A 16293-nucleotide genomic window follows, 5' to 3' on the forward strand; every position below is an offset into this window, starting at 1 on the left:
AAACATTTTGAAAAACATTTATAATTTTCCTTCCACTTCACAATTATGTGTCACTTTGTGTTGGTCTATCACATAAAATCCCAATAAAATACATTTATATTTTTTGGTTGTAACATGACTAAATGTGGACAATTTCAAGGGGTGTGAATACTTTTTCTAGACACTGTATCCCTCTATCTTAGATCATACTAGAATTACAGATGGATCACAACTGCCTCGGACATGCTGTAAACAGTCTTCAACACTGTGTAACAGAAGACTATTCTGGTGTTTTAGGGCTCATTTACATGGGCATCTAAAATACAGTGTTTACATGTGTTCAGCATATCATTTTGTACACATCTAAGCAGAGCACTATAGGAGTCAATGGGGCCATATACTCTAATTCTACAAACAACTATTTTCTCATCATACCCGATGTGCTACAATCTTGCTGCTGCACATCGTCTTGTACAATGGGATCGCTCATCTGGAAAAAAAAAAAAAAAAAAGGAATATGATTAGAGCACTGGAAAAATAAAGCAAGGAGAAAGCCAAGTAGCTCAAACTACAGATATAATTTTTTTTACATCAATAACAAGGTTTTAAAAGATGCATTTACATCCGTTCTCATATATACGTACTAGGGTTGTCCAGATACCGATACCAGTATCGGTATCGGGACCGATACCGAGTATTTGCGGGAGTACTCGTACTCCCGCAAATACCCCCGATACCGAAATAGAATACTTGTTCCCCCCCCCCAGTCGCCGCAAACCCGTCGGCGCAAACCGCAAAGCCGCCACCGTTAATCAGCGTGCAGGGAACATTACAGCTTTCGTTTGAATAGCTGTATCCCCGCTGCGTAGAGACACTCCCCCTTGCGTGGGATTGGACGGATCCAGAGCAAGGGGGAGTGTCTATACGCTGTGCGGATACAGCTATTCAAACAAAAGCTTAAATGTTCCCCGCACGGCGTCCGCTCCATAGGGCAAGCTTGGGCGTCGTCCCCCCCTGGAATCAGTGACACACATTTAGCCGCGGCCGCCTCTCGCACCTGCGATTGTCACTGTCTCTCTGTCATGTATGTCAGCGGGACAGCGGCATATCAAGTCAGTCATTTGTTTACCTTACGCTCCGCTCCCGCCCCTATTTTCCGGCCAGCCAATAGATGATCGCTCACTCCCCCTACAGTCCAGGCCAGTCCAGTGCTCGTCCTGGCGGCGTGACGTCACTCACGCCGGGAGGGGATCATAGTGGAACTGATGGGAGGAGCGTAGAGAGCTGTACCAAGAGGAGCCAGCGCCGCTGTTTAGGCAAGTTTAACACACAGACACACACCACACACACTTGTAAAATGGCTCACTACTCGAATGATAACAATCACAATTTCAAATAGTAAAAATCAAAGTGTATAATTACCAAATATTACCATGCAGCAGGTGTGTTCCTTTAGTGCATTGGGCAGCCATTAAAAAAAATGTCAGTGTAAACATTAATAGTATTAATGTTTGCACTGACATTTTTTTAATGGCTCCCCAATGCACTAAAGGAACACACCTGCTACATGGTAATATTTGGTAATTATACACTTTGATTTTTACTATTTGAAATTGTGATTGTTATCATTCGAGAAACTCGAATAATAACAATCACAAATTCATATAGTAAAAATCAAAGTGTATGATTACCAAGTGTATTACTATGCAGCAGGTGTGTTCCCTTAGTGCATTGAGGAGCCATTAAAAAAAATGTCAGTGCAAACATTAATACGTACAAAGTGCGCCAATGTGTGTTGCATTACTGCACTGCAAAGCCAGTCTGCTTTTACTGACTTCCCTTCTGAAAATACTAGTTTCTTGGCTGGAATATGTGGGGGACATGGCTGGAATATGTGGGGGACATGGCTGGAATATGTGGGGGACATGGCTGGAATATGTGGGGGACATGGCTGGAATATGTGGGGGACATGGCTGGAATATGTGGGGGACATGGCTGGAATATGTGGGGGACATGGCTGGAATATGTGGGGGACATGGCTGGAATATGTGGGGGACATGGCTGGAATATGTGGGGGGACATGGCGGAATATGTGGGGGGACATGGCGGAATATGTGGGGGGACATGGCGGAATATGTGGGGGGACATGGCGGAATATGTGGGGGGACATGGCGGAATATGTGGGGGGACATGGCGGAATATGTGGGGGACATGGCTGGAATATGTGGGGGGACATGGCTGGAATATGTGGGGGGACATGGCTGGAATATGTGGGGGGACATGGCGGAATATGTGGGGGGACATGGCGGAATATGTGGGGGGACATGGCGGAATATGTGGGGGGACATGGCGGAATATGTGGGGGGACATGGCGGAATATGTGGGGGGACATGGCGGAATATGTGGGGGGACATGGCGGAATATGTGGGGGGACATGGCTGCATTTGGGGACACATTTAAAAAAAGTATCGGTATTCGGTATCGGCGAGTACATAAAAAAAAAGTATCGGTACTCGTACTCAGTCCTAAAAAAGTGGTATCGGGACAACCCTAATACGTACAGTGGCAAAATACTGAATGCAAGCCCCAACTTACCTGCTCCAATGGGAGGGTTACATTGACATTTAGAAGATGAGAAGGTTGCTCAGATGTATGAAGATCTGAAATGACTGGATCACTTCTATGTTCATTTGCAGATACAGATAAGGCTTCACTTCCTACTTGTAATCCAAGGGTATCCTGGCAAACTTTCACTGGCCTGTACACAACAAAAAAAGCAAACAAGTATCATTCCACCAAACTGTAAAATGTCTTAATACAAACGCATGCCAAAGAGTTTTGGAAATGCAAGCACATCAATGGGCATTATCTCCTTCCACCAGATGGTGATGGCTCCAAGGATGAATCAAAAGAATCAGAAGCAGCCATGTTGTAATTTGCTGAAGCTAGCCAATAAGTGTGAAGGTAGTGTATCATTTGTGGTTAATATGGTCAAAATCAATGACCTCTAGATGGAGCTATGGCTGATTAGTGGGGGATAATACCATTTTAAAGTACACCTGTCATACAAAGAACACACATTGTGTGTGTATATATGTATGTATATTTAATCTAATATAATTCTCATTAACCACTTCAATACAGGCACTTTCATCCCCCTTCCTGCCCAGGCCACTTTTCACCTTTCAGTGCTGTCACACTTCGAATGACATTTGCGCGGCCAATGCGAAACTGTACCCATATGAAATTTTTCATACGTTTCCCCGACAAATAGAGCTTTCTTTTGGTGGCAATTAATCAATGCTGGGTTTTTTATCCCTACTAAAAAAAATGTAGAAAATTTAGGGGAAAAAACACGTTTCTTAGTTTCTATCATAAAATTTTGTAAATAAGTAAATTTTCTCCTTCACTGATGGGCACCGATGAGGCAGCACATATGGGCACTGAAATGCAGCACTGACTGGTATTACTAATGGGCACTAATTGGCGTCGCTGGTAGGCGCCGATTGGTGGCACCGATTTGTCACACTGGGGGGCTTTATTTACCTGTCCGGATGTCCCCTGCGAGTAGATGCTGCTGATCAGCTCTCCTCACCACACACACTGTCAGCGTGAGGTGGTGAGAGCCGATTACAGGCACTTCCGCATTTACATGTGACCGGCTATGATTGGACACAGTCGATCACATGGTTAAAGAGCATCGTCATCGGCTCTTCACAGAGATCGGGGTCGCAGTGCATCCTAGCACAAAGGCGCAACCCCGGGCGCACGCAAGAGCTGCTGTTGTGGGGCAACATCATATGCCATCCACCCAGAACGAGAGCAGCACTGCTCCTCCATCATTTGACGGTGGGCAGGCAGCAAGTGGTTAACAAAGCTTCTACACAACAGAAACCAGGGAATCATCTTAAATCTCGTTGAAAAATTAAGGGGCTCATTTATGTCAATACCGCTAATGAATCTGTGCTATACAAGACAGTACTACTTCACACTGCAGCCTGTATTTTCCTTCCTATTTATAGAATACATGCCATGACCAGGCTATCCTTGCGGCTTTCATCTATTTTTCCTAACATTAGTGGTAATTGTGCCGCACACGAGGAGCACAATGCACATTTGTAAAGCACACTGTTTTACTGTTACTGTTTTATAAAATGTGTGATGATTTTTAAATGGACCTATGTCACTTAATAACCAACTATAGAAGACATACAGGTTCATACTTTGTCTTTTATTTCAAACATCTGAAAACTTTCCAGCTGCATTAACAAAACTTTGGAGGCAGCTAACCTTGCATTTATTGTAGTGTCCTTTTCAGTTGCACAAGTCATCTTTACCGACAAAGTTGAGGCTTCGGGTTTACAATCAGCATTGTGGGACAGCTGGCTCCCAGTGATTTCATCAGAATCCAGAGGCTCTCCTAACAAAACAAAATAAGACTGAAAATGAACTACTGTTTAGTGAACAAACAAAAAAAAATGGTCATATTTGTAAAGAGTACCCCCGTAGGAGCCGCTGGTGAATCTGCCACCCTGCACAGCCAGGCACATGAATTTTCAATTCAATTCAGAGACAAAAAGCAGTCCTTGCAGCTTTGTTTTTTATTAGGGGGATTAAACTTGGATGGGAAAGGGTTAATCTGGGATGCCCATGTGAACAGCAGAACTCTTCAAGGACTAAACCTATATACATGCAAGTATATACCCACACACTAGTCTCTCCAAAACACTTTCCCAGCCCGATAGGCTGCCATCTGTTGCCAAGACCCTCCAATTCATCAGATGGAAAGAGATTCCAGTTTCCAGCATCTGGGTGGTTATCCACCATTCCAGAGTGGATTTGGTCTTAGGAGTCGGATGCAATGGCAGGTCCAGGGACTCCTAATAATTGTACCATACCAACAGGATATTGAGCTGTACGTCTCTGACGTGAAATTGGGCATAAGGGGTCACATCAAAAGCAGCTACCATCTTTCCCAGCACCTTCATGCATTTCTCTTGTAGAAGCATAACCTTCATCCATGTGGTATACTACCTTAAAGCGTTTGTTAACCCAACATTTCATATTCCTGATATGTTCATGCTGTACAATGTACTTATATGAGAAAGTCTCCTGTGATCAAAAAGGTAAAAAAAAAGTATTAGGGCTGTCCCAATACCACTTTAAGACCGAGTACAAGTACCAATACTTTTTTTCAACTACTCGCCGATACCGATTACCAATACTTTTTTTTTTTTTATGTCATGTGACAATTTGAATAATGGGCACTGACGGATGGATGGCACTGATGTACTTATGGGCACTGATAGATGGAACTGATGTCACTTATAGGCACTTATGGGCAGGCACTGATTGGCACTTGCATAATAAATGACATGAATGAGGAGAGGAGAGGAAGGATTTTGCAATGCTATTTGGCATATAGCATTTCAAAATCCTTCCTTTCCTATCATCATTCATGTCATTTAACTTCTAGTAAGTATGTGCTGCGACGCCCATATTGGTACACCTTGAACTCGGCTGCAGTAAGGCAGCAGTGGACATCTTGTTACACCCAGCCCCAACTATATGGGCTGGGTGTAACAAGATGTCTGCTGCTGGTTTACTGCAGCCGAGTGCAGGGTGTACCAAGATGCCCGTCATGAAGTTTACCCTTCCGACGATGACACGGAATGTCACGGCGCCCTGCACCCCTGCCCTGGCCAGCTTATCCACTTCACCTTGATCCACTGCCGCCAGACCGATCTCCGCTCCCCGCACACCGACTTCCGGTTCCGGGTATCAGATCTGGCATCGGAGCATTTGTGCAAGTACAAATGATCGGTATCGATACTAGTATCGGGACAACCCTAGTATTTATAATGTGTTTTTTTATATCTATACAAAAATGGGTTGTTTTACAAAGTGATCGTTTCCAATCACTTTAAAAAGAGGAACTGCAGTCTGCTTACATAATTTGTAATAAAAACATCTTTGCCATTCTGAAGCTTCCCTCCAAGCACTGTGCATATTTTATATATACTGCAATTCTGTACTTGCCAAATATGCTGCAGAAATCTACCTCCACCGAGTCCGACTGCATCCATTTTAATTGTGTGAAGCTGCTGCCTGTTCACTCCCTGGATTTACATAGACACACACCGCCAGCTCTGTATCTCTCATTGGCCCTCTTGACTCCCTGTATGGCAAACTCTCGCGAGAGTGAGAGATGTGCATGATGTCATAAGCCTAGGCTTCACTCCCTGGATTTACACAGACACACACCGCCAGCTCTGCAGCCCTGCATCACTCATTGGTCCTCTTTTGACTCCCTGTATGGCAAACTCTCGCGAGAGTGAGAGATGTGCATGATGTCATAAGCCTAGGCTTTTTACCAGACATGAAACAGGAAGTGAACTGTATAAGATATTTATTTTGCTGTCACAATGTAGAGTAAAAGATTTCCTATCATCTGTCTTGCCACAAAGAGTTAATCCAGCTCTGAGCAATCCTCTTTTATTGTTCAGTAAGATAAAACGGACTTACAGCGAAAAACCTTAGTCCATTCCGCCCGCTTGCTGTGAGTGACAGGTTATTTACATATCTCATGCACTAGCCTGGAGACAGGTATTATTTTTTAATTCCCACCCCCACTCCATTTCTGAAGTCATGTGGTTAATTTTCTGGATTTTGACTAGATGTTACTGATCATAGCAGAATTCAGTGTAAGTAATACACAGAACAAAATGCACGTTGACAAGGGGAGTGTAGATGTGGGTGGGGAGTCTACTGACATCAAGACTCCACCCACCGAGCTCCAGACAACAGATCCACCCACAAAATCTGCAGTTTTTCAGTTCTTATAACAGAGGGGAGACATTTGACAGGTAAGGATACATGCAGGAGGCATCTATATCCTTATAGATCAGCACTATGGCAGTAGTTTAGAAAGGATGAGAGTGGGTTTACATCCACTTTAAGTACTCCAGATATTGAGCCATAATTAAAGCCAGCTTTTGAAGTTTCAGTACCCTCCCGCTGCTTGAAAAAACACCCGAAAGGTTGCTTAGCCGCATCAGTCAGAAAGCTGACCGTCCAATCTAAAGAACGGTACCACTCCTTGAAGGAATATCGGTAAGTTTGTGATCGATATCGATTCTTCAAAAAAATGAATATCGGCCGCCAATAATCGGACGACCGCTAGTGAAAATCCCACGTGTAAAAGTCCACAAAACAACTGCTTCCAAAAACAAAGTCAAAAGCACTTCATCCAAGCAAATTATCACAAAGTGAAAAATATACTGTATAAATGTAGTCATTGGGTGCAATAGTGCAGAATCAAAAATCCAAAGACTTTCCTGAATCTTGTAAAATGATGTGCAAAGAGGCACACCCTCTGGGAATGACCGCCACAAAAGGTCAAAGCGCTTTTAATATAATCCAGGCCTCTTTGAGCGCTTACAGGAATCTCTCCTTTGCGGATTATTCTCTTATTTATCTCAGACAGAATCAAAGATCCCATTTTTGTGTGAGATAAATCTTTCTCCCAAATAAAAAAGGCATTGTGCTCACTGCATCAATTTTATTATGGCAGAAGTGAAATATACAGCGATGTCCCTCCGGTGATCGTCTTTTTTTTTTTCTCTTCACGCTATTAGCGTGACCCTTACTCCGATCTGTGATCCAGGGAATCTCAAACTTGTTGATCACAGAGCACGCCACCCGCTCCCTGCAGGGGGCGCACCGGCCGCTCGAGCATGGGAGGATATCTATTGACACCCTCCCAGAAAAGTCGGTGCGTGCTGTAGCCATCATAATCAGTCCATACCAGCTTTTGGACCCAAAGTCTACAGCAGACTATGCTGAACACGTTACACAAGCACTTTCATGCATTGTATACATTTCTAACCGGTTGTCAAACATTCAAACAGCATTTACATACCCAATTTAGACTGAAAGGCGGAATTTCCAATTGAAATCAATGTCATGGCCGCTTCAGTACTCCCATCACAATGACCTGTGAACAGGGAAAGCCCCAAAGGATCATTAAGATGTTATATTCCATAAATCTAAATCGATTTTTTTTTCTCCACATTCTTTGTTTTAAATGTTGAATGATGAAATGGAGTATGGTTACATAATAACCTTTAGCCTTCATTCACACAGGCAATGAGCCCTGTGCAGCGTGAAGAATCATTTATCTTTTTTGGAGTTGTACAGAACTATGTAAAGGAAGCCTACATCAGTGAATGGAGGACGCAGTGGCTGTATGGAATCATTCATTCACACACTGTCTGCATTTGGGGCATGCACTTGTCCCTGGGTACCCAATCAAACTCAGTTCTGCAGGTGAATTCATACAGCTCCCGTGTCTGTAAGCAGCTTCTGCTACTCCAAAATAATAAAACAAATGGCTTCTTAAAAGCGGAGGTGCCGTCAAATGTATTTTTTTTTTTTTTAAAAGCCAGCAGCTACAAATACTGCAATTCTTTAAAAAATATGGACCTGTCCAGCACGCCCGCGATGTCGTCAGCCGAGGATGAGCAAATCGCTCGTTCCTCAGCTGCACACGCCGCCATCCTCGGTTAGGGAATCAGAAAGTGAAGTGTTGCGGCTTCACTGCCCGGTTCCCTACTGTGCATGCGCGAGTAGCGCAGGGTGACTGGTCCCCGCTCTCTCCTGAGAACAGCGTATTTCCCAGGACACAGCGGGGTGGGGGGCGTTTCTGCCACACTGGTTGTTCCCAGAAGTGGGTGCAAATACCTGTCTTAGACAGGTATCTGCACCCCCCTCCCATCTGAAAGGTGCCGAATGTGACACCCGAGGGGGGGAGGGTTCCAAAAAGCAGAAGCTCCATTTTTGGTTGGAGCTCCGCTTTAAAGTGGTTGTTAAGCCACTGCAACATCCTATCCCCTTTGTAACCTAACATTATGTGCCCCAGTGTCATATACAAGTTTCCAATTTGTTTCCAATATTAGAGCGTCTTCCAGGACTCACAGGACTCCTCGGCTCTCTCCTCTGCCCAGCTGACAGCTATAGCAGGAGGGGTCAAGAACTCCCACTGACATCAGCTGGGAAGGAGAGAGCGCCGAGGAGTCACGCGAGTGCTGGAAGACGCTCTGATATAGGTACAAATCGGCAGCTTTTTTATATAACACGGGGGCACATAATGTTATGTTATAGAGGGAATGGAATATTTTTATTGTAGTTATAGCCGCAGGAGGGGAGGGGGTGGGCACTGACACAGAACAGACAGGCAGGGAGGGAGGGTGGGGTAGAGGACAACAGAGAAGGACAGAGCAGGGCTGCGGATGATGAAAGCACGTGAATTGACTACAGTGTCAGGGCTCAGCAGTCATGATAAACTGTTTTCAGTTTACAGGGGGAGGGCATAGCCAGGCAAGATAGGCCAAGTTTTTTAGGTGCTAGAATGGACCAGATTACACAGCACAAGCTGTGCTGTTATTCATGTTTTAAGGGAACTGATTTATTTATTTATTTTTGGGGCGGGGTAACAAACACAAAGCTGTGCAGGGTGCAGCATTTATGTGAATAAAGCCTTATACATGACTGATGGGAAGACAAGAAGAAACCTTTCTGGGTTACAGTTTTTCCACTAGGCACAAAATCTTAGTCGGTCACATGTAGTATTTTTTTTTTTTTACACCATTCAAATAAAGTCACTATGTGCAGTTTCAAGCAACAATGGATGAAAGGATAGAAGAGTTAATTGTTCCATCTTACCCAGGGAAAAAATAGCTGTGTCCTGGACTGCTTATCCCAATACTGAGCTATGGGATGAGGTTATGATAATTTACAGCTTGCTAAGGACTTATATTTTAATGTTGCCTGGGAAGGTAGGCGTAGTCGATACTTAGTGCCTTTGTGGGTCATTATTTTATACCTTGGTGTGGGTATATTTGATCAATACCCAGCAGACAATTTGTTTATAGCTTGTTGCCCAGACCTGCTGGATAGTCATATACCCTAGGTGAGAGGCTGGTACCTTTAGGTGATTGCAATCTGAATATATTGCAATCCATGGGGAAATCAGTGTAATTTGTGCATTAGCCTAACTTTTTAAATAGGCATTAAATCATATTCCTGTATGGAGAAGATTATAAACATGCTCTGGAAGTTGTATACTGGTGGGTAATATAATATGGTGATGACTAGTATTGTATCACTGTCGGGAATAGATTATAGAGCTGGTTAGTTGCCATTTAAAAATGCCCCATAAAAACTGAACGCACATTTCAAATATGTCCATCATTATAGTTTGGTGTCTTTCAACAGTACTGAATAATGCCAAATATGGTTTTAATCTCCGGTGGTTCAGCAGGAACCAGCCGAGATTTGGATTTGAACCGTGTATGGGCAGGCTGAATGTACCAAGTTGATCGATCGATCGATCGATTGTATAACCATACTGCCAGATTCACTTGCGATGATCGCTATCGGCTGCGATAGCCGCTAGCAATAATCACTGTGTTCTCTTGGTGGGAACAAGTTCCCCCGCCCAGAACAGACAATTGCTCAGCAGGTAGGATTCCCCGTCAGCACTGTCTGTGTTGATGGGTGAATCAAATTTCTTTCCTGCAACCCATGGTTGCAGAAAATAAGTTTACACTGTCTATGGCCTGCCTAAAGAAAGATCATTTCAGAGTGGTTTGTTTACAGTACTTTGCATACTTTTCAATGCCCAAAAGCCTGTTTCACACAGGCTTCAGCTTGTATAAGAGCAGTGTGAACTGCAATCTTTGAAAAGCACTTGAAGAGCTTTCAGTAAGATTTGATTAGGGTTTTAAAGGATACCACATTTAGCTCTAGTATGTTGAACACAGATCCTAATGGGAATGTTGATTGTCATAGCTGCTAGCAGGCTTTAGCATTTCTTAACTGTTTGCACACTGGGCACTTAAACCTTCCTAGCCAGGCCAATTTTCAGCACTTCACATTTTGAATGACAATTACTCAGTCATGAAACACCAATACCCATATAAAATGTGTCTTTTTTTTTCAAATAGAGCTTTCTTTGAGTGGTATTTAATCACCACAGTTTTTTTTTTTTTTTTTTTTTTGCACTATAAATGAAAAAAAAAAAGACCGAAAATGTTGGGAAAAAAAATGCATTTTTCTTTGTTTCAGTTATAACAGGGGCATCCAAACTTTTTTCAAATAGGCCAGATTTGATGAAGTGAACATGCTCGAGGGCAGACCATTTTGCCTGCCTTTTTTTTGAACCATTAAAATTCTGTCTAAGTGTGTTCCTTCGAGCACTAACACACTGCCCAACAAGAATTATCTTGCCTTTGTGGCTGTGTGCGAGTAAAGAGATGAGTTTGGGCGTATTATTTTTTCACCTTCATGCAATCTATGCATTAGGGTGAAAAAACAATCGGATGCTGCCGCCCCCCCCCCCCCCCCTGAGCAACCCTTATACTTACCTGACCCCTCGAAAGTCCCGCGCGGTCCCGATATCCTCTTCGCCGCTCAGCCTGGCCGCTGATTGGCTAGAGCGAATGGATTGAGGAGCAGCGCAGTAATTGGCTGGCGCTGCTGTCAATCACATCCAGTGAAGCGGCGCGCCGAGGCCGAGTGGTACAGTGAGCGGCTATGGCCGCTCACTGTATCACGAGAGCATGCCCGCAATTACTGACCACAATGCAAGCTACCTACAGGAGAATCTCCTGTTTACACGGAGGACTCTTTAATAGAAAGTCCCGCCTCCTTTGATGGACAGAACAGTCATCCAATGGCAGAGCCGGAAACAGGACTTCCTATTACAGAGGCTGCCCGTAAATAGGAAATTCTCCTGTGTGTGTACAGCGCTCGTCCCACCTCCTCCCTGTCCCCTCCAAGGCATATACATCTTTTGTGGCCCCGGTGCTGGAAGATTGTCAGTGGTGACAAAAGATATACATGTCCAAATAACCAGACGGGCCACCTAAAACAAGAATACGGGCCAGACTTTGGACATGCTTGCGTTTATAACATTTTGCAAATTACTAATTTTTCTTCATGAATTTTGGCCAAAAGTTATACTGCTAAAAAAAAATAACCCAAATCAGTGTATATTATTTGGCCTTTGTAAGCTATGGTGCCAATCACTGAAAATTCATCACACCTGATGTACCGACGGCCTATCTCATTTCTTGAGACGCCAACAAGCCAGGAAAGTACAAATACCCCCCAAATGACCCATTTTTAGAAACTAAACATTCCAAGGTATTTAGTAAGAGGCATGGTCAGTTTTTTAAAGTTGTAATTTTTTCCCACAATTCTTTGCAAAATGAAGATTTTTTTCATTTTTTTTTACCACAAAATTGTTATATTATTAACAAGTTATTTCTCACACACTGTATAGGCATTTTTTCAACTACAACTCACTTGTGTGAGACTATACAGCCTGGCCATATAGAGAGGCCCAACATGCAAGTAGCACCTTCAGGCCTTCTAGAAGCATAAATTGCACATTTCCTGACAACCGATCACACTTTTGAAGGCCCTGAAGCACCAGGACAATGCAAACGCCCACAAAATGACCCTATTTTGGAAAGCAAACACCCAATGGCATAATGAGTGTTTTGAACCATTTTCCCCCCAAGTGTTTGGAAAATGTGAAAAGATAATGAAAACGTTTCATTTATAAGATATTTCTAACACATAGCATGTACAAAGCAAAAATTACACCCCAAAATACATTCTCCTCCCGAGTTTGGTGATGCCACATGTGAGACTTACACAGCCCGGTCACAAACAAAGGCCCAACATTCAGGGGGCACTGTCAGGTGCTCTAGGGACATAAAGTTAAAAATCAAATTTCCTGTCTACCTATTACATCTTTTTGAGGCACTGTAGGGCACTGATGTGGCATGAATGACCAAGGATGAGCACATGGATGAAGGCATGCAAGAGGCACAGGTGGAGGCATGCAAGAGGCACAGGTGGAGGCATGCAAGAGGCACAGGTAAGCTAGAATGTGGCACAGATGGGCTAGAATGAGGCACAGATGGGGCAGGGGTGAGTGCTGCAGTCTCCCTCCTCTCCTCGCATGCTGTAACCAATCGGCATGTACAGCGTGCGAGGAGAGGCGATAGCCGAAACATGCGCCGGTTTGCCGACAAGTGATAGCTGTGTCATTGGACAATCACATGGTAAAGGGCCACTGTCATTGGCCCTTTACCGCGATTCGTCGAGTCCGGTGAACCCGGAAAACATGGACACTTTTGTGTGCTCGCCTCAGGGGGCGAGTGGGAAGTGCGAGTCTGGGACAACGTCATTGTACACCCTCCCAGAATTATCCCACCGTGCTGTAGCTGACATTCAGCTATGGCCTGGTCGGCAAGTGGTTAAAAACCCGTTGAAAGCCTGCTAGCAGTCAGTTTAAAGTGGCAATCATATTGTCAAAACGTGTCCCTTATGAGTACTTAAGGCCAAATTCTGGTCAAGTCACAATTGTAAGAAGGCCAGAATGCAAGGTACAAAGTATGAATGACAAACAAATCACAGCAATAGCTGGTTACAGAGCTGGACATGCAAGAGTAAAGAAGGATTTAAAATCTCAAATGTTCTGTCTGCAGAATCCTTAAATGAAAGGACATCTTCTTTAGGGATAGTAAGATGTAATTTAAGACTGAAATTCAGGGTCCACTACAGGAGAATTTTTCTACTGGCTATAGCTCGGCAATGATGCCCAGAGGAGTAAACTTTTTCAGGAGCCCCCAATTGTCATAAATTTCCAATTTTATTTGCTTGTGAATGGGGAATGTCTTTTGAAACACTTACACCTAGGAGGGGTATGGTGAAACGGTGGAAAATCAAGTGCAACCACGACAAGGCTTTTGCATACAACAGAAGAGAGCATGTCTGATAAGCATATTGCATGAAGCCATAGTGTCAGGTGTATAGGAACCTGGGGGTAAGAAATCTTCTGCTGCCTCCTCTAGCTCCTCTTCATTCTCCTCTGTTTCTATACCGCTTTTAGAGCAAATAGATCCACCACTATGGACACTTAGAGAAGGTGGAGATGAAGAAGCAGCCTGGTTCTTTTGAACTCTGGACAATGATGGCTGTAACAGCCTGTTAAGGCTGATACATGTTCGAGAAGGCCTGATATAGCTGCAAAGAAACCTGCATTAGACAGGCTGGTTATTGTGTGCCTGAGACAGGGCTAAAATCAAGAGCAGAGACTGGTAATAATATAGGGTGCAGTGCAAGGCAAACATTGTCACTCTGAGTGTTTTCCAACTCTTCGGCAGAGTGAGCTTTTGCAGTGGTTCCCTTGTGTCTGGATCTCCATCGATCATTAAGTAGGGTGTGGAAATTGGATAAACCTGTCCATTAAAGGATACACAGCAACCCAAGTGTTGACCACTCTGTGGCAAAATCCTTGTGGCAAAAGGGTGGAAGGAAGTGCCTGAGTACTTTATAAGGGGGCTCTAGATGGGAGTGGTGGTAATAGTTCGACCAGTGGTGTGATGCAACATCTATTCATCCACCAAAGACCAAGCTCTGAATGGTGGAATCTTTACCACCAAGATTGAAATTTTTTAAACACCCAATTAATAAACTAACTCCTGTCGTCCTGAGTTTTATGTAGAAACCGTAACAATCAGGGGGCACTTAATTAAGCGTAGTGCAAGTAATGGATTTATAGATTCTCATACTTGCTGTAAAGCTACAGTACTGAATGATGGTCTGATAAAAAGGACAAACCTATCTGACTTTTCCACATCGCTGGCTCCTTTATGGGCCCATATGGGAACCATAGGAATGGACCCTGAACCTGTTTAGCACTCTGCAGCCAACTACACTCACACTCCATGCCAAGGTGAGCTTCAAAGCAGGATCCAGTGCCCAAAGCAACATAGCATGGGATTAGGGTATAGTTCACAAGGTAAAACCAACGTTACACCAATTCAGATGCACTACTTCTACGAGCATAGTAGACAGCAGTGAACAGTAAACTGCAGAATCAAAAATAAAATACTACCAATTATTAAGCATAAAAAAACCTTCTCCATAAAGGCTGAAGACTCATATAGTGGGATGGGGTTCTAGCAGTATGCCTAGGGGGCACGCCCAACAAAGCTTTTGCCACTGTCCAAGCATCTAAAAAGGTAGCAGCCTATAACCGAAGGTCTATGAATATCCAGCCTGTGTCCTGTACTGTACAATCAAGATAAGCATTTCCAGTTCACAAAACCATATGCTCCATTCCAGGTATCTACTTTGATTGCAAGTCTGTCGTCAACCAGTCCAATCCCATTAAAAATCCCCCCCAAAAAATGTATTGTACTCCAAAATAACTCTGTAGGAATTTAATATGGATGAAAGTCACGTCCACCCCTGAGCTCCTCCCTTTCATCACATTTAAACAGAGTTGATTTTAAGTGTGTGGTAAAAAAAATATTTAAGTGAAAAGGAATTTTAGGCTATAATTTGATTTTACCTTTATTACCAGGGTCTGCCTGAGACGCTGGGACCTATTAAAAAAAAAAAAGAAAAAAGAAAAAGAGCACATAAGTAAAATATGTTTAAAGAGGAACTTCATAATTTAGCAGGCTGCATGTTAAAATGTAGTTCATTGCAATTCTAATACAATATAAAAACTGGTAATGGATCATGTAATGAAAATATATAAAGAGGAAATGGTCATTATAATATAACTCAGAAACATCTGAATAAGTACATTTAGGCCCCTTTTACACACACGTTTTCGTATAAGGACTCCGCTATGCTCAGGAGGGATCACTTTGTTGATCCCCGCTGAGCAGGTAGATGACAGGTCTGTCTCTGCACACTGTGCAGGGATCGACCTGTCAGAGCGCCGCTCTCCTCTACGGGGGATCGGATGAAGATGGACCGTAGAGTCCGTTTTCATCTGATCTGATAGACGGATGGAAAATAGGGTTTTTATCCATCACACTTTAGCGCGTAGGATGTCAGCGGGCAGGTCACCGTTGACATCCGTCGCTCCATAGACCTGTATGGAGCATCCGTTGAGGTCCGCCTAAAAAAAAACTGACAGGCAGACCTGAACGGTCCGCACGTGTTAAAGGGGCCTTAGAAAGCGAAGTGTCCTCATTTTAGCGATGAGAAAATGTCTGTCTGAATAAGTTTGGCTAATCTGGGTCCTGAATGGCTCTGGTATCGGAAGATTTCAAGATAAAGTAAAAAAACGGAAAAAACACAATAAATAAAAATAACACCACACTTACATGTTGGGGCACATCCTGTAGCGTTGGACATGGAGATCTCAGGTTTTGAGCAGTGCCGATTGGAAAACCTAAATCTTCCACTGGTATTTCAAACTACAAAACATATAGAAAG

General features: G+C 43.5%; 1 protein-coding gene across 5 annotated transcripts in view; it reads right to left on the reverse strand.

Annotated features, from left to right (window-relative positions):
* The window catches only part of BDP1 (B double prime 1, subunit of RNA polymerase III transcription initiation factor IIIB), a 135524-nt gene that overhangs the window by 19335 nt on the left and 99896 nt on the right, over positions 1–16293 (reverse strand). For 4 of the 5 annotated variants that reach the window (XM_040341500.1, XM_040341494.1, XM_040341486.1 and 1 more), the window contains exons 33-38: positions 16182–16274; positions 15413–15446; positions 7901–7975; positions 4270–4399; positions 2575–2737; positions 415–469 (exon numbers count right to left, since the gene is read on the reverse strand). In XM_040341500.1, coding sequence (XP_040197434.1) covers positions 415–469; positions 2575–2737; positions 4270–4399; positions 7901–7975; positions 15413–15446; positions 16182–16274 — 550 coding nt within the window. The remainder of the gene's footprint in view (positions 1–414; positions 470–2574; positions 2738–4269; positions 4400–7900; positions 7976–15412; positions 15447–16181; positions 16275–16293) is intronic. The other variant, XM_040341505.1, reaches the window with a different exon arrangement.

This window comes from Rana temporaria, chromosome 1, assembly GCF_905171775.1.
Source record: "Rana temporaria chromosome 1, aRanTem1.1, whole genome shotgun sequence".
Classification (NCBI taxonomy): Eukaryota; Metazoa; Chordata; class Amphibia; order Anura; family Ranidae; genus Rana; species Rana temporaria.